Here is a 26,000-nt window from a genome sequence, read left to right as displayed (position 1 = left end):
ATCCCTTTAGATCCCACAAGCTGTGTGGCGTGGTCAAAGGAAAAAAAAAAAAGACAACATGTCTACATTGAGTAAAATTTCAACACATAATTTTCAGTGATTGGAATGCAGGAAAGGGCAGACATTTCAAACACACATGAAGTCTTTTTGCTCATTAAGTTTCTTGTTAAAGAATCATTGAGATGCATGGTTTCTACACATACTGATTGCTCTACATTTACAAAGCCAACAGCCCACACAGGTACCTGGCTACCTGTACTCATGTGATGTGGTTGAGAACAAAAGGTAAATAAAGGATCTTACTGAAAATCAAACAAACAAAACAAAAAACATTTCTCTTACATCTGTTTGTGGTCTTATTTTGGATTTACATATTTTAGGTCTTGGATCCTGCCTGCCTGGCCCACCCTTTATCTGGCTCTGCACCTCAAGATAAAGATGATAGAGATTTCTAATACTCATGCACTACCACGCCCTGCATCTATCATTACGATATGGATTCTTTTGCCTACAAGCAGATTACCTCTCCTTCTGGAGTTCTAGAATAGGCTTTTTCCTTCAGTAGCAGCCCTCCTGTCTGAATGACTCATCTCCTTTCAGATATTCCTTCTTGTCCTTCTCTTTCAGGAGACTTTGAGGTTGGTTTTTCTTCGTCTTGCTGTTTCAGCTAATGGAGGCTATGCTTTCCCCTTTCCAAGATCCAGGAGTCTCTCACTTGGACCTCAACTGGAAATGATCCTCTCACATCCCCTCACAGAATGTGCCACATTCTGGCACAGTAGCATCTATATACACTGTAAACCTGACAACTGATCTTCACTTCCACAGAAACCATGGGAATTCACACCATGAATGCAAAAGAAAAATAGCCAAGCTCTTTGGTTTCTCATTAAACACAATAAGATGCCTTACTAAATATGTGTAAAGGAAGGTGGGTCTGCTTTTTGCATATGTGCTCGGTCACTCAGTCGTGTCCAACTCTTTTGAAACCCCATGGACTGTGGCCCCTTCCCAGGCTCCTCTGTCCGTGGGATTCTCCAGGCAAGAATTCTGGAGTGGGTTGCCATTTCCTTCTCCAGGGGATCTTCCCAACCCAGGGATGGAACCAGAGTCTCCTCCACTGCAGTGGATTCTTTACCGCTGAGCCACAAGGGCAGCCTGAGGTATTGTGTTATCTGATGGCAAAAAATTTGGGGGGGGGGGGGTAAGTGGGGCTCCAAAATCACTGCAGATGGTGATTGCAGCCATGAAATTAAAAAAAACTTACTTCTTGGAAGAAAATTTATGACCAACCTAGACAGCGTATTAAAAAGCAGAGACATTACTTTGCCAACAAAGGTCCGTCTAGTCAAGGCTATGGTTTTTCCAGTAGTCATGTATGGATGTGAGAGTTGGACTATAAAGAAAGATGAATGCCAAAGAATTGATGCTTTTGAACTATGGTGTTGGAGAAGACTCCTGAGAGTCCCTTGGACTGCAAGGAGATCCAGCCAGTCCATCTTAAAGGAAATCAGTCCTGAATATTCGTTGGAAGGACTGATGTTGAAGCTGAAACTCCAATACTTTGGACTTGATGTGAAGAACTGACTCATTTGAAAAGACCCTGATGCTGGGAAAAATGGAAGGCAGGGGGAGAAGGGGACAACAGAGGATGAGATAGTTGGATGACATCATCGACTTGATGGACATGAGTTTGGGTAAGCTCCGGGAGTTGGTGATGGACAGTGAGGCCTGGTGTGCTGCAGTCCATGGGGTTGCAAAGAGTTAGACATGACTGAGCAACTGAACTGAACTGATGGCAAAATTATTCCCATTTGAGTAAAAGGCTTCAAATAAGAAATAACACTAGGAATTGACTGAAGGCTGAGATGAGGGGGACAAAACCTATTTTCTGTGCTTTGTAAATCTTTATTACTATCCTATTTATTTCATGATATAAATGTATAGATTATGTTTAAATCATGCTGGAGTTTTAACAGAATTAAAAGTGTAATTTGTGACTTCCCTGGTGGTCCAGTGGTTAACATTCTGTGCTCCCAGTGCCATGGGCCTGGATTCCACCACTGGTTGGGCAGCTAAGATCCCACAAGTGATATGGGCAAAAAAAAAAAGTAAATTTATAATACTGACTGATGAGTGTGTTCGTGATCCAAAGCAAAATCACCTCCTTAGAATTTTCTGTCTTGGAGTTTAACTTGCTTTGTTAGATAACCTTTTTGTAAAGAAAAAAAGAAAACCTGAATAAATATATATTGTTTAGTTGTTTATTTCTGAACCTGGTAAATTTCTGGGTTTTACTTTTTTCACTGAACTTTATATACTCAAGATTCTTCCGTGTTATTGCATTTAGCTATAGTCTATTCATTTTCACTTTTGTGTATTATTCCATTATGTGAACATACCTCAATTTATCGTTTCTCTTACCAGTATACGTAAATGTATATATAGAGCTTGTGCTTGTGCTCAGTCATGTCCATCTTATTGCGACCCCACAGACTGTACCCCACCAGGTTCCTCTGTCCATGAGATTTTCTGGGCAAGAGCACTGGAGTAGGTTGCCATTTCCTTCTCCAGAGGATCTTCTGGACCCAGGGATCAAACTTGCTTCTCTTGCATCTCCTGTATTGGCAGGCAGATTCTTTTACCACTGTGCCATCTGGGCTATATGTAGGTATATATGTATTATTTATCAATCCTTGTCTTTGTGTACATATAGATAGATAGGTAGATACATATCTACCTATATATATATGGTATATATATATATAGAAAGAGAGAGAGAGATTGAGAGAGATGAGATGTTGCAGAGCTTTTCCATTATAAACACAGCTGCTAACATCTTTCACATATATCCTGGCTTTCATGTACAAAAGTATCACTTGTGTATACTCCTAAGCTTTACTAGTAAATACCTGTTTTCCTAAATGGTTGTCCCAGTTTAGACTCCTACTAGTAATGGGAAGAATTCCCACGGATTCGCATCTTCTTCATTTAGTTGGTATTATTAGACTTCTTGGGCTTCCCAAGTGGCTCAGTGGTAAAGAATCCACCTGCCAATGCAGGAGACACCAGAGACACAGGTTCAGTACCTGGGTTGGGATGATCCCTTGGAGAAGGAAATGACAACCAACTCCAGTATTCTTACCTAGGAAATCCCATGGACAGAAGAGCCTGGCAGGTGACAAGTCCATGGAATCGCAAAAGAGTCAGACAGGACTTAGCAAAACAACAACAAATCAGACTTCTTAATTTTTGTTAATCTCAACCACAGCATTAAAAACAGAATAAAACCTTTTGTCAAAGTTGATGGATTTGGTTCCAAACTGAAACTCTTGCAGCACTTGGCCATGAGAAACTGATTGCCCACATGGCAGCTCCCACTTGTCCCTGCATCATCAGGTGGAAGCAGCATCACAGTTCCTGATAGTCTTATTGATGGTGGTTGTTTAGTAACTCAGTCCGATTCTTGTGACTCCATGGGCTGTAGCCGGCCAGGTTCCTCTGTCCATGGGATTCCCCAGGCAAGAATACTGGAGTGTTGCCCTTTCCTTCTCCAGAGGCTCTTCCCAACTAAGGCATAGAACCTGGGTCTCCTTCATTTCAGGCTTACCAACTGAGCCACCAGGGAAGCCCTGCTGGTCTTATTGGCAGCTGTCTAATTTTGCATACATTTTGCAATGTATACCAATTGACACTTCAAAGTGATCTCAGCTATATCCAATCTGGGCATTCAGTTCAGTTCAGTTCATCACTCAGTCATGTCTGACTCTTTGCAACCCCATGAGCTGCAGCACGCCAGGCCTCCCTGTCCATCACCAACTCCTGGAGTCCACCCAAACCCATGTCCATTGAGTTGGTGATGCCATCCAACCATCTCATCCTCTGTCGTCCCCTTCTCCTCCTGCCCTCAATCTTTCCCAGTATCAGGGTCTTTTCAAATGAGTCAGCTCTTCGCATCAGGTGGCCAAAGTATTGGAGTTTCAGCTTCAAAATCAGTCCTACCAATGAACACCCAGGACTGATCTCCTTATAGAAGCTCATGATATTTTGATAACTCATGCTCTTTTTTCTTCCTTTCTTTTCAAATAGATTTTTCATAAACCCCAACCACAAAACTTTGATGTAGAAAAGCAGCTGTGTAATGTTTTTTAAAAACATTTTTTCTTAGTAAAAATAAACCTAGTTTTATATGCTAAAACTGTTTATATTTGTGTATATTAGCTTTATTTTGGGGGGCTCCAAAATCACTGCAGATGTTGATTGCAGCCATGAAATTGAAAGACACTTACTTCTTGGAAGGAAAGTTATGACCAACCTAGATAGCATGTTCAAAAGCAGAGACATTACTTTGCCAACAAAGGTCCGTCTAGTCAAGGCTATGGTTTTTCCAGTGGTCATGTATGGTTGTGAGAGTTGGACTGTGAAGAAAGCTGAGCACCGAAGAATTGATGCTTTTGAACTGTGGTGTTGGAGAAGACTCCTGAGAGTCCCTTGGACTGCAAGGAGATCCAACCAGTCTATTCTGAAGGAGATCAGCCCTGGGATTTCTTTGGAAGGAATGATGCTAAAGCTGAAACTCCAGTACTTTGGCCACCTCATGCAAAGAGTTGACTCACTGGAAAAGACTCTGATACTGGGAGGGATTGCGGACAGGAGGAGAAGGGGACGACAGAGAATGAGATGGCTGGATGGCATCACCGACTCGATGGACATGAGTTTGAGTGAACTCCAGGAGATGGTGATGGACAGGGAGGCCTGGCGTGCTGCGATTCATGGGGTCTCAAAGAGTCGGACATGACTGAGCGACTGAACTGAACTGAAGAAAATACAAATTTAAAAGTCAGTTGGTATTTACTAATATCTTCTAGAGACAATATCTGAAAAACTGAGTTGAGAACAAGGAGATGTCAATTCTCACTTAACACTCACTCACTGAATGATCTCTGATCTCCCTAGGTGTAGACTTCCTCACCAGCAAAACGAAAATAACACCCTGCCAGCCTTACGGGCTATTGTGAGTTAAATGATACAATGCAGTACTCACCCATCCCACTTCCACTGAAGTCCTATGTTGGATTATAGTATTTTACCATGTGTTTTGGGAAAACAAAAACATGTAAGAATGGCTTCCCATCCACCCCCTACCCCCTGGAGTTGGCAAAGTTATTATAACAGAGATAATGCTGAAAATGACAGAATTTTATGAATGTATAATGTATGATCATGGTGGTTATAATGAAGATTATATGAAAGTTTAAAAAAAAAAACTAAAGCAAAACAATACTGAGAACCCCTTTAAGAAGACATTTCAAAGCTTTCTCTTTCTTCTAACCATACCAAAGGCATTCTATAGATTTTTTTTTTAATGAGTATGCATGCAAGCTAAGTCACTCCAATCATGTCTGACTCTTTGCGACTCTATGGACTGTACCCACGAGGCTCCTCTGTCCATGGGATTCTCCAGGCAGGCATACTAGAGTAAGTTGCCATTTCCTCCTCCAGGGGATCTTCCCAACCCAGGGATTGAACTGCTCCCTTGTCTCCTACATTGGCAGGTAGGTTCTTTACCACTAGCGCCATCTGGGAAGGTCAAAAATGAGTATATTTTTTGCTAATTGCAGTTATCTGATAAAAGTTAAATACAAAGAAACTATAAATTTTATAATGAAAAGCACCTGAAGCTAGAAAATCTAAGCTGCGATAGGCACACAGCTGCAACTTGGGATCCCTTTAATCTGTCAGTTTCCCAAACTATTCTGAGCTCAGAGAATTTCCTCCCCACTTCATCCCACTTTCCTTATCAGTTCCTACTCAGTTCACTTCTCTGGGAATGGGATCCCTGTTTCTCCACAGTGAGAGATATCATTGCCCTGCTATTTGATTCTGCTAAAATATAGGAAATTACCACTCACAAATGGCTAGGGGAAAAAAAATTCCTAGACAAGAGGGTCTGGAGATGAAGCTGAATCAATTGCAAGCCTGTCTTCTTAGTGAACTAGAAAGTGAAAATAGGCATCAATGGCAGTACTAGGGAGGAGTCATTCCTTTTCCCTTTCCTAGGCCAGCGAATGGTTTAGATTTAGAAGTTTCTAGGCTAGAAGGGCTGAAGTGGAGAGGCATATATGCTCTTGAGGTTCCAGATAAAGATGTATAAGAATTTCACAATGGGTTAGCTCACCTCTCCCTGCCTAGAATACACAGTAGGTTTTCAGACCTTAGCTGTGAGAAGACTGGAGACAGCTCTCGCACAGGCTCTGTCCTGGCTCTGAACAAACCTCCACCCCTCCAGTCAGTGCCTCCATGGAAACCAGGAGAGTCAATCTGTTTTCTCCCTGCCTCCGTATATGGCTGCGTGGCTTGTTTTTTTTTCCCCGTCTTTTGTATTAGGAAGCAAATTAAAATTATTAAAGAGAAGGAAATTACAAAGCTCTCAGCATAGACACTGAGAGGGGGTAAAGAGTCCCCAGCTGCGTCGTGTTTTTGTTTTTTGTTTTTAACCAATCCTGTGTCAGGGGAGTTTCCTCCATTGGTATGAATACTTGTGGGAGCTATTACAGTAATTACAATAAATACTAGAGCCTATGGAGCGCTTTTTTTTTTTTTTTTTTGCCTTTGCTTCTTTTATTTAAAAATTAAAAAAAATTTTTTATTAGAGTTTATGGGCTTCCCAAGAGGCGCTAGTGGTAAAGAACCCGTCTGCCAATGCAGGTTAGACATTAGAGATGGGGATTCAATCCCTGAGTAGGAAAGATTCCCTGGAGGAGGGCATGGCAACCCACTCCAGTATTCTTGCCTGGAGAATCCCATGGACAGGTGTGGTGAAGGTCTCAGGTATAGTAAAACAGGAGCAGTTTTGGTGATTAATAGCTACCACCAGGCGTGTTTACTACTCTTCTGCACTATCTCAGTAAAACCTCTCAAGAGCCCTTTGACATAAGGCCATTATCGAATTCTTGTTCTTATGCTCATTCTCAGTCTTATTCCATAGATAAAGAAGCAAAGTTGGATTGAATGGTTAAAAGCCTTTGGCTGGAGTCAGGTAGAACTGGTTTGAAAATCTTCACTGCTATCACTCACTGACCTTAAGTAAGTCATTTCACTCCCTCGTCCCTTTGTTACTTTATATATAATACTGGTATAATTACAAAGTAGGACCTAACACTTGTTCAACACATATTAGATGTTTGGACTGTTCAAAGTACGTGACATGAATTCACTTCGATTTTCACAGTGTATATGGTAAGTAAAATCATTATCTACACTTTGTAGAGGAAACTGGAAGTTTAAATAACTTGTCCAAGTTTACACAGATGGGTGGTATGTATGGAGCCACAGTTGGAAATCAGGGATAGTAACAGTTTCCTAGGGCATTATTTTGAGGATTAAATAATATATTATGATAGCCTATGTAGAAGTAAATATATGACAGAGTAGCACAAAAGATGAGAGGGGCTGTAAACAGAACTACATTATGATAAGTTTCTTATATTATGCATGAAGCAATATAATAGTAACTCAAGGTAGACGCGATAAATTAAGAATTCATATTGTAACCCCTGGAGCAACCACTAAAGACAAAGTACAGAAGTATATCATGCCATTATTATACCATGACATAATAAAAAGCTAATGGGGGAATATAATGAAATAGTAAAATACTTATCTAATCCAAAAGAAAGGAGGAAAGGAAGAACAAAGAAACAAAAAATAAATAGAAAACAAATAGCAAGATGGTAGACTTAAATCTACCTGTGGCAGTAATTACTAAATTAAACTAAGCACTAAAAAGGTAGAGGTCATCAAACTAGGTAAAAAATCAATGCCCATCTATATGCTACTTTAAGGAGACATACTTTAAATACAAAGACACAGACAAATTGGACATGTTGAAAGGAAAAGGAATAAGAAAATTAGTGTGGGTCATATCAAAGTTAGACTTCAAGGATTACCAGAAAGGATTACAAGAAAGAAAGAAATTTTACAATAATAAAAGGCTGAACTCATTAGAGCATAACTCATTAGAACATAACAATTCTAAATAAGTTTGCCTCAAATAATAGAGCTTCAAAACACATGAAAGCAACAATTGACAGAATTAAAGGGAGAAATATAAAAATCCACAATTATAGCTTGACAGTCCTCTTTGTAATCTCTGTAGTCTTTGTAACTGATAGAAAATCCAAAGGAAAAAAAAATGAGTAAGGATCTGGAAGGTTTGAATAACATTATGAACCAACTTGATCTAATTTACATTTATCCAGTGCCACATATAATAACTGTAAAACACACATTCTTTCAAATGCAAATAGAACACTCATCAAGATAGGCCCTATGCCTAGGACAAAACAAGTCTCAATAAATTTCAAAGAATAATCCAGTGCATGAGGGTGAAATGAGGGTGAGAGTTAGCTATGTATCTTGTAATCTATGGTTCTATGAATGCTACTCAGACGTAACAAATTCTCTAGCAGCTTCTTCCTGGTCTAGCAATATTACTTGCTTATTAGGTTTTCAGAGATCTTATCAAGATTAAGATCTAGTTCTTAACTCCCCTAAAGAATTGAATTATTTAAATAGCAACTGCGAAGAAAGAACCTGAATTTAGTCTCTCTTTTCTTGGGTTCCGAAGTTCTCTATTTTCAGAAAATGCAGTTTTCCACCTGAAGTTTGGCACCATATGATTCAGACTCTACCACATCTGTTACTTACAATTTTATAAAATAATATCAGTTGCCACCAAGGACAATGAATTTTTGCAAAAGCGAATCTGTTGATTAGGGATCCTCTCTGTAGAGCTCTTGTTACTCAGCTCAGACCTAGAGAGAAGGGAAACACTGATGACCACCTTTAAAAAGATGCTCTATGTGTACATTGGTTACAAATATCTCAAGAAGGAATACTTAGATAAGAAGGCTTTGAAAATAGAATATAGTAGGAGTTCCTAAACTGGGTTCTGTTGGCCTGACTAGGAGAATTTGCCTGAAAATGTGCTGATGACATTGTCCTGAAGAAATAGCTGATCATAACTTTCCTTAGGTTCTCAAGGAATAGGAGCCTTAACCCCTAGAATGCTAAAAGAATGTATCTTTTTTTTTAAGTTGCTGGAAGCATTTTCATACTTTACCTTTACAAAAGACTCAAAACCACATGTCTACTTTTCATCTATGATATAGAATCATGCCCCCCAAACATCATGTGCTCATTGGTTTCACTCAACTATTCTTCAGGGTCCATTTATTTACATCTTGCAAAATAAAACTTTGGAGACACCTCTTGGGGAAAATGTGGGCTTAGAATATTGACTTGTTCTTTTTTCCCTTTATTTCAAATACATACCAAGCCTGTGCTGCTATGAGATTCTTCGGGGTGCTATGGAGACTGCCATCAATATTGAGAACCCTGGTCCAGTGGAACCTAATCTACGGACATAGGACTCCAGCACATGGCAGTTGAGAGCATCTGCATGAAGTCATTTGGGCCCAAATCTGGGCCCAGAACAGCCCATCTCTCACTAGCAATTGGACTTTAGGGGGAAAAAAAAAATCATAAAATGTGTTTGAGCCTTGGTTTAGAGACTTCATCTGTGAAATGGAGCAGAGCAGTAACTACTATCACATGTGATTTTTAGATTCTTTTGAACATTTTTATATTACTAATATTTTGGGGGGGGGGCTTGATGTGTGTATTTGATCCAGACCCATCCTCCTTTCTTGCTACCTTTGCCTCTTGGCCCCCAGACTCATTGTACCTCAGCCCCACTGCCGTTCTTTTTCGTGCCTTAAATAAACCAAACTCATTTCCACTTGAGATTCCTGGCATCTGCTGTTTCTTCTGATGAGAGGTGCTTCGCAGCTTTTCTGCTTTTCTTTTGCTCACTCTTTCTTATCCTTGGATTTCAGCTCATACACATTCCCTTAGAATTTTTTTTACCGTTCACCATGACCATATACATTCACTATGACCTTTCTCTTATTGTTTTTTAGTACTCATCATTCGGAGAAGGCAATGGCAACCCACTCCAGTACTCTTGCCTGGAAAATCCCATAGACGGAGGAGCCTGGTAGGCTGCAGTCCATGGGGTCGCAGAGGGTCAGACATGACTGAGCAACTTCACTTTCACTTTTCACTTTTACGCATTGGAGAAGGAAATGGCAACTCACTCCAGTGTTCTTGCCTGGAGAATCCCAGGGACAGAGGAGCCTGGTGGGCTGCCGTCTATGGGGTCGCACAGGGTCGGACACGACTGAAGCGACTTAGCAGTAGCAGTACTCATCATTAATAACATTTTTCTAGTTTGCTTTTTAAAAACTTCATTTTTCCTCATCAGAACTTGTTAAGGGTTGTGATCCCTGGACTCAGGACAGTATCCATCAGAGGAAAGAGATCATTGATATGTATTTGTTGACTAAATGAACCAAAGAAAATCAAAAGGCGCGAAAAGGGCGTAGACTGGCGATGGTACAGATTAAAAACTCATCAGCATTAGCAATTTGGTTTTATACAGTTGTTACTTATAACATCTACATTTCACAAGAGGGGATGTGTGTTTATATTTGCATAATAAAACTCGGCAAAAAACGTAATTGGTCTAGAACAATAGTCCCATATCAAAGGTGAGCTCAGATTCCAATTATGCAAAATAGAAAATCTCTCTTCCCCACCCACAAGGTTTACAAAAAATTCTTAGGTGGTTTTCCCCCTGGCTAACTGTGACATCTATTAAAACGACAGAAGGTTACAGTTACTTGAGAGTGTTGCAGACCTGTGCTTCAGAGGGGAAAGTTGTTTCCACCTGGAGCACTTGTAAATATTGGATTGGCCTCTGATGGACAGGTAAGATAAAATGGGTAAATAGGCAGAGGGGTGGGCTGTGAAGGAAGCATTACAGGTGAATGGAGTCCCCCGTAATTTCCATCAGCGCCATCAAAACCATCCCAAATAAACCTTCAAGCTAAACAAGAGAGCTGGACCTGCTCTCTAAGTGCACCGGCCTCAAACATGTCCACAAGCTTCTGGTTTGGAATTGTTACTTTATCCAGGTGTGGAGGGAAGACTATAGCATGGATTCAATTGCCTCCTCTTAAAGGAGTGGTGGTAAATAAGGTGAAATGAGGAGCCTGAGTGCCAGGGCCAGGGCCTGTGCGCCAGGGCCAGGGCCTGTGCGCCAGGGCCAGGGCCTGTGCACCAGGGCCAGGGCCTGTGCCTTTAAGATCTCAAGTGGGGGAGGTTTGTGTGTGTAGAGGTGGGGGCAGTCACTGAATGACTTTATCAAGAAAATGATTTGAAAGGAAAGACCAGAGTGAAGGCTGTTAATGGTTCAGGCAAGAAAAGCAACACAGGCTCCAGAATCAGGGAAGAAATATAAGAATAATTTAAAAAAAAAAAAGAAATATGAACAAGGGTTGTACAGATCAGAGGTGCCCAGTCGGGTTGTGTGGGCCCGGGGGCCACAACTTATGCTGGGTGGGGTGGGGGTTCATGGGGTTTGTTCTAATGGTTTTGGCCTATAGTATACAAATATTCTGTGCCACTTCAAAATAATAGCCCCTGGTGTCTACTGGCCATATCATGAAAGAGAAATAATGAAGGCACTGTATCTTTTAAAAAAAATCCCCTTTTGTAGCACTTCCTTAAAAACAGCTACTTAATGCAACCCTGTCAGTGAGCTCCTGACAGTTCTGTCCTAACGATTCTGGTATTAATGAAAGAATTTGGTAAAGTGTCTTCCTGGTAAGTGGTTTAGTTTATGCTTTTCAAAACTCCTTGTAATAACTATTAATTTTCTTTTTTTGACCTAAGGAGTGTTTTTCGTTGACTGCCTATTCTGGTACTAATATTAAGCGATTGAAGTGATCGATAATGTTTTCAAGCTTTTTTCCTTCCATTTGGGTTTGCTACTTTAAAGAGTCATGATTGTTTTGGGGGCTATTTTAGTCAAAGGGAGTAGTTGCATATAAGTATTTAATTCGAAGTACAGCACTCACCTAGGTAGGTATTTCCTTTGGTGCTTATGAGTCATAATGAATTGAAAGTTATTGATATGGCCTTTAAAAAATACCTGTACTGGTAATATCCATTAGAAATCATCGTTCAAATTATTTATGGATTTTCTTTTTTTGTTGTTTTTGCTAAATTTTTCAACATCTTCCACATTGAGAAGCTGTATTTTTTTCCAACCTTATTGAGATGTAATTGATGTATAACACTGTGTAAGGTGTACAATATGATGATTTGACACACATATAAATTGGGAAAGGATTACCACCATAAGATTAGTTAACACATTCATCACCTCCCATAGTTACCTTTCTTAAATGGTTTTTCTTCTCATGTTAGTTGCTCAGTCATGTCCTACTCCTTGCAACCCCATGGACTATAGCCCACCAGGCTTCTCAGTCCATGGAATTCTCCAGACAAGAGTGCTGGAGTGTGTTTCCATTCTCCTTTCCAGGGGATCTTCTCGACCAACCCAGGGATTGAAACTGGGTCTCCTGCATTGGCAGGCGGATTCTTATGGCTGAGCTCTTTTAAATGACATAGTGATTTCAAAGAGCAGAACAGAATTTTGATGTTTGACATATTATATTGATATGTTATGGATATGTTTAGCAATAGTATTAGATTGTATCATCTTATGCAAGGTTAAATATTAAAGAGAAAGCTCATTGTGTTTGGAGGATAAATTCTAAAAACTTGTATAAACAGTGTGGTTTGGTGTGCTAAATGAAATGGTAAACAATGTAGATCCACCGCCCGCTCTTTCTTATGTGGATTTGTTTGTGTTGTGTAGTGTATAGAACAGAAAGTTTTAAAACATTTAATGTGGGTCAGTATGATAACTATTTAAAACAAAACTTACTTACAGAGATAAGAAAGTAGATGTAAAATTATAGACTAGGATTCTTAGAAACTCTACAGGTGGGTTTCATAGAGTACATTTTATTTGTAAGGTAAATTCACATTTTATGAGAGAAAAAGCATGTCTTTCAACAGATTTTCAGAAGTCTATATGACGCCAGAAAGTTAAAAAACAAAATCACTGTTATAAATGGACAGCCTGGCTAAGGTTAAAAAGATTTTCATTTCCAGAACTTTTTAATACTTACAGGAATTTTTAAATACTTGACATACTTAAATATACTCAAATTATTTCTGTATTCTCATATCTTAAGTGGTTTGCGTGGTTAACTGTTTAGCTATTTTATTTATGTTTTTAATCTCTTTTTCTAATTGAAGTATATTTACTTTACAGTGTGTTAGTTTCAAGTGTAAAGCAAAGTGATTCAGCAATACATATTTAGCTATTTTAACATTTAAGAAATTTGGAGGACTTCCCTGGTGATCCAGTGGTTAATGCAGGGGGCCCAGGTTCAACCCCTGGCCAGGGAACTAGATCCCACATGCTGCAACTAAGACCCAGTGTGGCCAAATAAATAATAAAGAAATATTTTTTAAAAGACATTTTGTAATGATAGAAAAGCAAACATAAATCTTCAGAGGAAATTTTTGTAGAAAGGAAACTTGTACTCATCAAAATTCAGATGGTACTTTTGATTTATATAAGGTATATTTTAAGTAGTCTTTTTTATTCAGAGGCAAATTAAATAGAAACACTAATTTTATTTTTTACATATTAATTTTTTTCAGAACTGTCAATTTTTTAATGAAGCATGGTAAGTTGACATTTAAAAATCTTCTTTATTTTTCCTCATTAGATTAATAAGGGTATGAGATGGTTACAAAACAGTTTAATTTTAGGTCTTGGAGATATGCTTTTGAAATTAAGAACATTTCATTTTTTAAATAATGAGCCAGATTCTGTTTGATAAACATACTTCCTCGATCCCTTTTTCTAAATCAGTCTTCTGCTATAACTAACCCCTTGCTAAAAATTTATAAAACATTAAATACCATACTATAGATTGAGCACTAGTTTTAGATACTATATTGTAGAGCAGTGGATCTCAACCAGGCTTGATGTTGTCTTCCAGGGCATATTTGGCTATGTTTAAGATATTTTTGGTTGTCACCAGTGGGATTGACACTGGTATCTAGTGGGATGCTGTTTTGCACCCAACAATGCACAGGACAACCCTCTACAAAAGAGACAGTCAACCAAAAATGCTAATAGGTTGTGCTGTGGTTGAGAAGCCCTCCTTTACATCAGCAAAATTAAGTTCAGTTGGTAATTTCTTAACTCCAGAGTTCTGCCATTGTTCTAATAGGCTTGTGCTGAACAAGACAAGCTGGGTCAAGCATTTGAAGATGCTTTTGAAGTACTGAGACAGCATTCAACTGGAGACTTTCAGTACTCCTCAGGTAAAGATGTCAGTCTCCTTCTGTTTGTACATCAGATGGCTTGTTGGTCACATAACACACACATGAGAATAATGACCTGAACAGAAAAGATCCTTTTTACCCCGTGCATCTGGGATCGGTTCTAAAGGCAGAAATCAAACAGGATTATCCACCTTAAACAATTTTTGTTAGGTTTTGTATATTAATGAAACATAACTAATTTATAATATTATATTAATTTCAGGTATACAACATTGTGATTCACTCCATTATAAGTCATTCTAAGATAATAGCTATAATTCTCTGTGCTGTATAACATATCTTTGTTGCTTATCTTTCTCATACATTGTAGTGTGTTTATCCCGTACCACTGAATTGTCCTTCCCACCTTCCCTGTCCCTCTACATAGCCACAAGTTTGTTTTCTATGTCTGAGAATATCTTTCTGTTTTGTTTGTATTATTTTTTAGATTCCACATATAAGTGATATCATCTAGCACTTGTCTGTCTGACTAATTTCACTAAGCATAATGTTCTCTAGATATATACTTGTTGCAAATTGTAGAATTTCATTGTTTATGGTTTAGTAATGTTCCATTGTATGTATATACCACATCCATTTGTCTGTTGATGGGCACTTAGGTTGTTTCCCTGTCTTTACTATTGTAAATAGTGCTGCTGTGAACACTGGAACGCATGTATCGTTTTGAATTTAGAGTTTTCATTTTCTTCAGATGTATATCTAGGAGTGGAATTGCTGAATCTTACGCTAGTTATTTTTTTGAGAATCCTCTATACTGTTTTTCATAGGGGCTGTACAGATTTGCATTCCCACTAACAGTGTACAAGGATTCCTTTTTTCCTACATTCTCTCCAGAATTTATTGTTTGTAGACTTTTTTTTTTTTTTTGTAGACTTTTTGATGATGGTCCTTTGACCTGTGTGAGATGATATCTCATTGTTTTGATTTGCTTTTCTTTAATAATTAGCAGGCTCCTCCGTCCATGGGATTTTCCAGGCAAGAGTACTGGAGTGGCATACCACTGCCTTCTCCGTAATAATTAGCAATGTTGAGAATCTTTCCATGTGCCTATTGGCCATCCCTATGTGTTCTTTGGTGAAGTGTCAATTCAGGTCTTCTGCCCATTTTTTGATTGTTCTTTTTTTATATTGAGCTCTTTATATATTTTGGAAAGTAACCTATTGTGAGTCACATCATTTGCAAATGTTTTCTCACATTCTGTAGGTTGTCTTTGTTTTGTCAGTGGTTTCTTTCGCTGTACAAAAGTTTTTAAGTTTAATTAGATCCCATTTGTTCGTGTGTGAACATGCTACGTCTCTTCAGTCGTGTCCAACTCTTTGAGACTCTATGGATTGTAGCCCAACAGTCTCCTCTGTCCATGGGATTCTCCAGTCAAGAATATTGGAGTAGGTTGCCATGCCCTCCTTCAGGGCATCTTCCCGACCCAGGGGTGGAACCCGCATCTCTTATGACTCCTGCATTGGCAGGTGGGCTCTTTACCACTAGAACAATCTGGGAAGCCCCCCCATTTGTTTGTTTTTTGGTTTTATTTCTTTTACATTAGGAGACAGATCTGCCTATTCTCTATCCTAAATAAATTTAGTGTCTCACATATAAAAATGCCACGATCAATCACATAAGCATTTATCATCATACACACACACAAATATAAAATTTGACCTTGTCAGTTTCTTTCTCTGTTTTTAAATTAGATTACAAAAATTACCTGGCTTTTATCAACCACCGTTCTCATATGAGAGGAAATTCCAACAGCTATGGTGTGCAGCCTGGAGAGGAACCCATCTACAATTGGAGAACAGTAATAGTGAGTACTTTTACCAGGAGACTGTCATCCCTCAGCAACAAGCAAATTTCCTATTTACACCAGCCTTCCCTTGGTGTATGCTAGCTGAAACTGACTGAAAATGCTCACTTGGGGCCACCTGTGGTGTGAATTTGGCAGGCAAGTTGGGGGATCATCAGTGCTGTCAAGAAGGAAACTCCCCTTTATCATTGTTCTTCATCTGACTTCAGACAGGTCTGAATGATTCTATAAAGAGGAGGTATTTTAGGGTTCTCAAGTCAATGCTTCTCCTCAGTCCATCCAGAAAACTGCAGAAAAGCTATGGTTCCCCTAAAAACATTCCCTGTACTGGCTTTACCTACAATCTTGTATTAACCCGCTTTGTTTCCCATCCCAAGCTCAGAGCTAGCTATGTATATTGGACCAATTCATTTCTATTTTAGCGCCTTCTGCAAATGGAAGTGTCCCTACCATCTCTCCTTCCGTGTATTTTTTTGCATTGTTTTCTTTTTTTAAAAATTATTTTTATCTATTTTTTTGGCCATGTCATGGCATGTGGGATCTTATTTCCCCAACCAGGGACTGAATCCATGCCCCCTGCTATGGAAGTGTGGAGTTCTAACCACTTGACTGCCATGGAATTCTCAGCATTGTTTTCTTGATGTATCCATTTTATCAAACAGTCTTAATACTCTTAAACAGAGTATACTCTTAAACAGAGTATAAATATAAAGTAGCCTTCTTTTTTTTCAGTCATTACTTTCAACCATGCTATGTCAAATATCCTTTTTCTGTCCCTGTAAATTGTACTGTCAGGGTCTCTCCAACAAGACATTTCTTTTAAGAGGGAGTTTTGGTTTTACTTTAACCTCTCTCACCTCCCCTTAGGGTTACCAGGTAAATTAGAGGATGCCTAATATTTTCAGTTGCTAGGGCAACCCTACTTCCTCTTCAGATTCTACCCGCAGCATGCATAGCACAGCCCCTTGTGGTTGGGAACTCGTTGCCTGCTGTATGGGGATGGCTCAAGTCTAGCCCCTTCTGCCCTGTCTTTTTGCCATACGTTATGGTAGAAGCTCAGGCGGTTTCCTCCTGCCTCCTCTCTTGGCTCTGCCCTCCCGCACCTGCCATCTGTCTCGCCTTGTCTCGTCTAGATGGGCATCCAGTTCAGGAATGGAAGCTTGTCTTCCCTTTTTGCTGGCACTTCCATTTCTACTAGTGATTCTTTTGAATCTTTCTTACTGGTCATTTTTAGGGGAAAGGAGGAAAGTAACCCACTCTCCTTTATCAGAGAGAAGAGAGAATTCACAATTCCTCTCAATTCTGAGGATACTCAGAATTCCTCAGTATCCTCTGTCCCTTGGCACTCTCTGTATATGGGTTTGATGCTGGCTTTGCCCTGGGAGACAGCCATTGAAGGTAGCGCTTTTCAAAATTTGAGAGCTCTTGAACATTCTTTTTGCCCTCAGATTTTGACTTTGGCCATCAATTGGTGGCCGCACGGAAAGTCCCATTTAACATCTTGATACATTATTTATATAGAACAGTGCTACGGACCTCTATTTTGAAGGAAATATTCATCAATCTCTGCAGAACATCCCTGAAAACCAGCTGGTACAACCTGCTCTTCTCCAGCAAAAGGGAGGAAAAGGTATGTGGATACCTCACTCTTTGCAAAAGAACCAAGTCTTTATCAAAGCAGTTTTTAGGGGATTTCATATCTGAGTTTGGAAATGACTTGCAAAATGTTCTTTTCTCACAACTGAGAATAACTTAACTTTGACAGACAAAAGACTCCAAGCTGTTTATTTTGAATGAGCTTTCCTTTTGCTTCATAGAGATGGTGTGAAGGTGCGAAGCGTCAGTCCCTCAAATAAATCTGTGTTCAAGTATAGGGTGTAAGGGGATTTCCCTGGTGGTTCAGATCTTAAGACTGTACTCTTGATGCAGGGCTCATGGGTTTGATCCCTGATCAAGTCACTAAGATCCTGCATGTCATCCAGTGGAGCCTAAAAAAGAAAAAAAAATAGGATGTAAAATATGGAGGACAGGTTACTGGTTACCAGCAGGGGGATGGGATATATAAAGGTAGGGAATTAAGAGGTTATTATGTATAAAGTAAGATACAAGGTTACATTCTACAACACAGAGAATAAAGCCAATATTTTATAATAGCTTTAATTGACATATGACCTTTAAAAATTGTTAATCTTTATATTGTACACCTATAACTTATATTGCACATCTTCTATACTTCAATTAAAAAAAGAATAAGGTATATAAATTTTAGGTATAGAAGGGGGAAGTTTTCCATAAATTGTCTTAGCAATCTTATTCCAATTGTGAAGCCCTAGGGACAGAAATCATCTTCTCTATTAAGTTTTCCACAGAAAACAAGTTACATAATAATAACTTTATTTCATAAATTTGAAATCCTGATTTCATAAATTGAAGGTGATCTCATCTAACAGGTAAGAAAAAAGTGTTAAAGCAAGATAATAACTTGTGTTGGCCAAGATGTGGGCCACACACACTCACATGCATTATTTTTTTTTTCACATGCATTATTAAAGGGGGTATAAACTGGTACAGTTTTGTAAAGCAATTTAGCAATACCTCCCAAAATTTTAAATGTTCATATCTTTCGACTCTTAGTGACTCTATGACTCAGTGGTTGAGTGTGAACTCTGGGTTAATTGAGCCTGGCCAAATCATTTAACCTTCTGTACCACAGTATTCGTATTCAAAAAATAAAGAAAAGCAAATAATAATAATTGTACACACATTGTAAGATTGCTGTAAAAATTAAGTTAGAAAACCCACATAAATCACTATGCTTATAGTCTAGTACTATGGCTATTTCCTCAAATACCTAAGATGCATCAGATCAGATCAAATCAGTCCCTCAGTCGTGTCCGACTCTTTGCGACCCTATGAATCGCAGCACGCCAGGCCTCCCTGTCCATCACCAACTCCCGGAGTTCACTCAGACTCACGTCCATCGAGTCACTGATGCCATCCAGCCATCCCGTCCTCTGTCGTCCCCTTCTCCTCCTGCCACCAATCCCTCCCAGCATCAGAGTCTTTTCCAATGAGTCAACTCTTCGCATGAGGTGGCCAAAAGTACTGGAGTTTCAGCTTTAGCATCAGTCCTTCCAAAGAAATCCCAGGGCTGATCTCCTTCAGAATGGACTGGTTGGATCTCCTTGGAGTCCAAGGGACTCTCAAGAGTCTTCTCCAACACCACAGTTCAAAAGCATCAATTCTTCGGTGCTCAGCCTTCTTCCCAGTCCAACTCTCACATCCATACATGACCACAGGAAAAACCATAGCCTTGACTAGATGAACCTTTGTTGGCAAAGTAACGTCTCTGCTTTTGAACATGCTATCTAGGTTGGTCATAACTTTCCTTCCAAGGAGTAAGCGTCTTTTAATTTCATGGCTGCAGTCACCATCTGTAGTGATTTTGGAGCCCAGAAAAATAAAGTCTGACACTGCTTCCACTCTTTCCCCATCTATTTGCCATGAAGTGGTGGGACTGGATGCCATGATCTTCGTTTTCTGAATGTTGAGCTTTAAGCCAACTTTTTCACTCTCCACTTTCACTTTCATCAAGAGGCTTTTGAGTTCCTCTTCACTTTCTGCCATAAGGGTGGTGTCATCTGCATATCTGAGGTGATTGATATTTCTCCCGGCAATCTTGATTCCAGTTAGTGTTTCTTCCAGTCCAGCATTTCTCATGATGTACTCTGCATTTAAGTTAAATAAATAGGGTGACAATATACAGCCTTGACGAACTCCTTTTCCTATTCGGAACCAGTCTGTTGTTCCATGTCCAGTTCTAACTGTGGCTTCTTGACCTGCATACAAATTTCTCAAGACGCAGATCAGGTGGTCTGGTATTCCCATCTCCTTCAGAATTTTCCACAGTTTATTGTGATCCACACAGTCAAAGGCTTTGGCATAGTCAATAAAGCAGAAATAGATGTTTTTCTGGAACTCTCTTGCCTTTTCTATGATCCAGCGGATGTTGGCAATTTGATCTCTGGTTCCTCTGCCTTTTCTAAAACCAGCTTGAACATCAGGAATATGTGTATGTAAATATGTATTAGGATGTTCCTTGCAATGTTGTTTGTGATAGTATACACCTACTAAATACAAAGACATGTAAGGTGCATCACAACTTTATACTGCAATTTAAAAAATGATATCATAGCTAACATTATTTTATTTTTTTAATTTATATTTTTTATTAAGGTGTAGTTGATTTACAATAGTATATTAGTGTCAGATTTACAACATACTGATTCAAAATTTTTATAGATTATACTCCATTTAAAATTATTATAAAATATTGGCCGTATTCCTTGTACTGCATAATATATCCCTGTAACTTATTTTATGCATAGTAGTTTGCACCTCTTGATTCTCTATCCTAATCTTGCTCCTCCCTCCTTCCCTCTCCCCACTGGTAACCACTAGTTTATTCTCTATATCTGTGAGTCTGTTTCTGTTTTGCTATATTTGTTAATTTTTAAACTTTTTAGATTTTTTTAGATTCCACATATAAGTGATAACATACAGTATTTGTCTTTCTCTGTCTGACTTTTCATTTTATCATAATACCCTCTGGGTCCATCTACTTTGTTGCGAATGGCAAAATTTTATTTTATTTTTTTATGGATGAGTTATATTCAAATGTATGTGTATATACATCTTCTTGATCCATTCATCTGTTTATTCACACTTAGGTTACATCCATATCTTGGCTATTATAAATAATGCTGCTATGAACATTGGGATGCATGTATCTTCAAATTAGTGTTTTCATTTTCTTTGGATATACACCCAGGAGTGGGATTGCTGAGTCATATGGTGGTTCTTTTTTTTTCTTTTGGCCACTCCATATGGCATGTGGGATCTTAGTTCCCCAACAAGGGATAGAACCTGAGCCCCTGCATTGGAAGCTCAGAGAGTCTTAACCACTGGACCACCAGGGAAGTCACTGGTAGTTCTTTTTTAAGCTTTTTGAAGAATCTCCACACTGTGTTTCATGTGGCTCTACCAATTTGCATTCCCACCAACAGTGCATAAGTGCTCTTTCTTCTCTACATTCTTGCCAACACTTGCTATTTGTGGTCTTTTTAAAAATTATTGTTTACTTATTTGGCTGTGCCAGGTCCTAGCTGCAGCATGTGGGGTCTAGTTCCCTGACCAGGGATCGCACCTGGGCCCCCTGCATTGGGAGCACAGAGTCTTAGCCTCTGTGTCAGTCAGAGTCTTAGCCTCTGAACCACCAGGGGAGTCCCATTTGTCTTTTTGCTGATAGCCATTCTGATAGGGTGCGATGATATTCATTGTGATTCTGATTCTCTAATCAGTATCAATGTTGGGTATAAGAAGATTTTTATGTGCCTGTTGGGGCCATTTGTATGTCTTTGGAAAAATGTCTATTCAGGTCTTCTGCCCATTTTCTTAATGGAATTGTTTACTTTTTGATATGGAGTTGCTTGAGCTATTTACATGTTTTGGATATTAACCATTTATTCATATAATTTGCAAATATTTTCTCCCATTCAGTAGATTATCTTTGTGTTTTGTTGATGATTTCCTTTGCTGTACAAAAGCATTTGGGTTTAATTAGGTCTCATTTGTTTATTTTTGTTCTTGTTTTCTTTGCCTTAGGAGATAGATTAAAAAAAAATATTGCTACACTTTTTGTCAAAGAGCATTCTTCCTATGTTTTCTTCTAGGAGTTTAATGGTTTCTGGTCTTACATTTGGTTCCTGGTCTTACATTTAAGTCTTTAGTCCATTTTGAGTTTATTTTTATAAATCTGTGAGAAAATGTTCTAATTTTATTCTTTTACATGTTCATACTTAAAATTACTTTAAATGAATATTTTTGGGGATAACTAGTTTTGTTCCTATGGAGAAGGCAATGGTACCCCACTCCAGGACTTCTGCCTGGAAAATCCCATGGACGGAGGAGCCTGGTAGGCTGCAGTCCATGGGGTCGCTGAGGGTCAGACACAACTGAGCAACTTCACTTTCACTTTTCACTTTCATGCATTGGAGAAGGAAATGGCAACCTACTCCAGTGTTCTTGCCTGGAGAATCCCAGGGACGCAGGAGCCTGGTGGGCTGTCGTCTATGGGGTCACACAGAGTCGGACACGACTGAAGTGACTTAGTAGCAGCAGTAGCAGTTTTGTTCCTATAAAACAGTATACTGTATCCTAGAATTATAAAATCTAACTATGCAGTAATACTCTAATCCAGAAAGGAATAATGTATAATATCACATAAGTGAAGTAAATCTACTGAACATTACTACTAAGTATTGAATAATGGCAGTAATTTAATATTAGGACAATAATGCTTCTACCTCTGTCTCCTATTCTTTTTTTTTTTTAAACAAACCAACTAAGTCCAGAGTATGATGCCTATATCTTTTCACTGATGTTTTGGGCTGTGGATCTTTGCAATTAGGGAAAATATAATTTACTATTTTCTGTTTTTAGAGTTGTCATCCACCTGAAGTCGTGATACATTTGAAACAATGAAATTTCAAAATACTTCAAGAATTCATTATTGGGAGACAGCGACTTCACTTTCTTTCTTTCTGTAGTTCCTTTTGGAGAAGGAAATGGCAACCCACTCCAGTGTCCAGTGGAGAATCCCATGGACAGAGGAGCCTGGTGGGGCTGCAGTCTATGGGGTTGCAAAAAGTCAGACATGGCTAAGCAACTAACACACACACACACACACACACACACACACACACAAATAGAACATATATAATTATTAAAATGCAAAAGAGCATACTTTAAGTATTGAAGCAGAATGATCTCTGATTACCATTTTGGTTTGGATTTTAATCCTTTGTAATTCCATAATTCAAGAGTAATAATGCTCATGAAAATTTCAGATGATTCAGAAGTATGTGAAGAATGAGTGAAAAAATGTTCTTTCTTCCCATGCTATCCCCCAGAACTAACTGTTGTCAACACTTTAGTATTTCCTCTATCTATAGCTAGTCTCTATATGGTTCAATGATTTATTTAAGATATATTAGACACTGGAAAAAGTACAAAATACTATACCAATTTTCACTTTTAAAGGATAAAGTATTAGTTGCTTGGCTGTGTCTGACTCTTTGCAACCCCATAGACTGTAGCCTGGCAGATTCCTCTGTCCGTGGGAGTTTTCAGGCAAGAATCCTGAAGTGTGTTGCCATGCCCTTCTCCAATATGCATATGATTATATATGCAAAAAGTAAATTATTTTCTAAAGATATTCAGACTAGATTGGAGTTTTTACTTTCAGCTTGTGCTTCTGTTTGAATTTTTTTATCATATACCTTTATTTTCAAAACACAAAAGTTCAAACATCTTTTTTTTCAAAATCGAAAACAAACTTTAAAAGATGAGGATCCATTATAATTGATTTGACCATTGGATGAGAGCCAGAGAGCTTGTTTAAGTCTGTGACTTTAATTCATAATATGTTTTTTGGTAAGTCCCTTTCATTTCTCAATTCATAAACTCAAGATAATATAACACAAAAGATAATCTTTGAGGCTTTTGGATGAATAATGACCAATGTATGAGTCTTACACCCCAGAGACTGTTTAAAGCAGTTTGGGAATCCACTGTTTTACTTTCTCAAGGGGAAAATGGAATTTGGCCATGGAACTTTTAGCTACTGACAGATCTGGTGGACCATGATGTTTATAGGCCAATTCAGAAGTCATAAAACGGGTTGTCACCTTTGTTCTCCAATCAGCCAAACAAGCAACAATCACAGCAAATCTTCTCAAAGTTTCCTTTCTAGTTACTCTGAAATATAAAGGGCTGTGTTCCGAAAGAGATTAAAAGCTCTGGCAGTATCATTTTATTTCACAGCAATGAAAAACATCACCATGCTCTTTGTCATTTCTCATTAATAATGTCAGAATGTCATGAAGATATTTTGGCATTTCAACTTTGCTTTTTTTCTATTTTTTTTCAAGTAATTATGCAGAACCAGAGTTAGCATTTTTACAAAAGTCTATTACTGATTTCAGGAGAAGGCAATGGCACCCCACTCCAGTACTCTTGCCTGGAAAATCCCATGGATGGAGGAGCCTGGAAGGCTGCAGTCCATGGGGTCGCTAAGAGTCAGACACGACTGAGCGACTTCACTTTCACTTTTCACTTTCATGCATTGGAGAAGGAAATGGCAACCCACTCCAGTGCTCTTGCCTGGAGAATCCCAGGGATGGCGGAGCCTTGTGGGCTGCCGTCTATGGGATCACACAGAGTCAGACACGACTGAAGTGACTTAGCAGCAGTAGCAGCAGCATTACTGATTTCACTTGAATTTGCACATTGTTTTACATTTTACAAAATGCATTCACCTTCTTTAGCTTATTTGACTTAACTTACTTGAATAAAGCTGCTTCAAATGAGTTGCCTTTTGGAAACGTCTTTTGAGACTTCTCCTTTAAACAAAACAACTATTTGTCTGTGTCGGGTGTTAGTTGCTCTGTGGCATGTGGGATCTTAGTTCCCTAACCGGGGATCGAACCCACATCCCCTGCATTGAAAGGCAGATTCTTAACCACCAGACCACTGAGGAAGTCCTGAAACTTCTCTTTAGAACCACTAAACTTTGTAGTACATTTTTCTCAGTCTTGTTCTGTAGACAGTTTAACATAAAACTAGAAGTCAAGATTTAACTGTAAAGAAAGACCACATGACAGATAAGAGACTAGGGTAAAGAGGCTCCATGCTTCCCTTTTCCAATGAAGGACTACATTTTGGACAACTTCCCCAACAAAGAAAGTTTCATTTGAAACTGCAATAGGCCAAGTCCCATAAAATGATATCATAAATACATTCTAAGAGGGTGAATAGGAGGGAAACCAATCCCAATGGAACTTTCAATTCTGTAGTCACTCAACAAATCCTTCCTGAGAAGGTGCTCTGCGTAGAGCCATGGTGAAGCATGACGTTGTTTTCCTCTGTTTTAGGCAGGAAGAAGCTCCGACTGTTTGAATACCTTCATGAATCCCTATGTAATCCAGAGATGGCATCTTGTATTCAGTGGATAGATCAAACCAAAGGCATCTTTCAGTTTGTATCAAAAAACAAAGAAAAACTTGCCCAACTCTGGGGAAAAAGAAAAGGCAACCGGAAGACCATGACTTACCAGAAAATGGCCAGAGCACTGAGGAATTATGGAAGAACTGGGGAAATCATCAAAATCCGGAGAAAGCTAACTTACCAGTTCAGTGAGGCCATTCTCCAAAGACTGTCTGCACCTTATTTCTTGGAAAAAGAGATCTTCTATTCACAGTATGTTCAACCTGATCAAGGATATCTCAGTTTAAATAACTGGAATGCAAATTATAATTATACATATGCCAATTACCATGAGCTAAGTCACTCTGATTGCTAAATACACTCTTACATTTCATTATTTTCTGACATCAGAAGTCTCTACAAGTTTTAGGATTTTTCTCTAAAAGCAAATACTGAAAAAAAACACTTCATGATTGTTATCTTTTATGACATGGCATATAATCTATACTAACTTGCGGAGAAATTCTGCCAGTGAACAGCCCTTTAGAATTATTGTCCCATTTGAAAGTATAGACTAAATGTCCTTCCTCTTACTAGTAATTATGCAATTATTTCTTTCTAGATTAATAATGCCAGTGGAGACAGTTTGATTTGCATATTGATTAAACATTATTTTCTTGTCACTCAGACCAAAAAAAAAAAAAATCACTTTAGCATATATCCAATAGCTTTAGCAACAGAACAAAAACTGATTGCTGTGATGGTATCCTTGCTAAATTATATTCAGGGCTTTAAAAATTTCAGTGGCTAA

The 26,000-nt window shown here is 38.7% G+C and overlaps 1 protein-coding gene and 1 long non-coding RNA gene across 5 annotated transcripts; both read left to right on the top strand.

Moving 5' to 3' along the window:
- The first annotated feature begins 6,735 nt into the window (after positions 1 to 6,735).
- On the top strand, positions 6,736 to 9,807 carry LOC123333076. Its single transcript, XR_006550248.2, has 4 exons — positions 6,736 to 6,831; positions 6,989 to 7,086; positions 7,181 to 7,239; positions 9,341 to 9,807. It is a non-coding gene; the product is annotated as an uncharacterized LOC123333076 (long non-coding RNA).
- An 895-nt stretch (positions 9,808 to 10,702) lies between these two features.
- On the top strand, positions 10,703 to 25,786 carry SPIC (Spi-C transcription factor). Of its 4 annotated transcripts, none has more exons than XM_045165402.1 (6): positions 10,703 to 10,833; positions 13,648 to 13,673; positions 14,226 to 14,319; positions 16,032 to 16,144; positions 17,666 to 17,774; positions 25,138 to 25,786. In XM_045165402.1, the coding sequence occupies exons 2-6, from the start codon at positions 13,671 to 13,673 to the stop codon at positions 25,563 to 25,565; spliced, it is 747 nt and encodes a 248-aa protein (XP_045021337.1). In that variant the 5' UTR covers positions 10,703 to 10,833; positions 13,648 to 13,670; the 3' UTR covers positions 25,566 to 25,786. The 4 variants fall into 4 exon arrangements, with proteins under 4 accessions (XP_045021337.1, XP_045021338.1, XP_045021339.1 ...); XM_045165403.1 differs by lacking the exon at positions 10,703 to 10,833 and adding an exon at positions 10,904 to 11,039; XM_045165404.1 differs by lacking the exon at positions 10,703 to 10,833 and adding an exon at positions 11,475 to 11,730 and having other exon boundaries at positions 17,717 to 17,774.
- Positions 25,787 to 26,000: the final 214 nt, after the last annotated feature.

This window comes from Bubalus bubalis, chromosome 4, assembly GCF_019923935.1.
Source record: "Bubalus bubalis isolate 160015118507 breed Murrah chromosome 4, NDDB_SH_1, whole genome shotgun sequence".
NCBI lineage: Eukaryota > Metazoa > Chordata > Mammalia > Artiodactyla > Bovidae > Bubalus > Bubalus bubalis.
The sequence above is the reverse complement of the archived record's forward strand: the minus strand, read 5'-3'. Positions and strand labels throughout refer to the sequence as shown.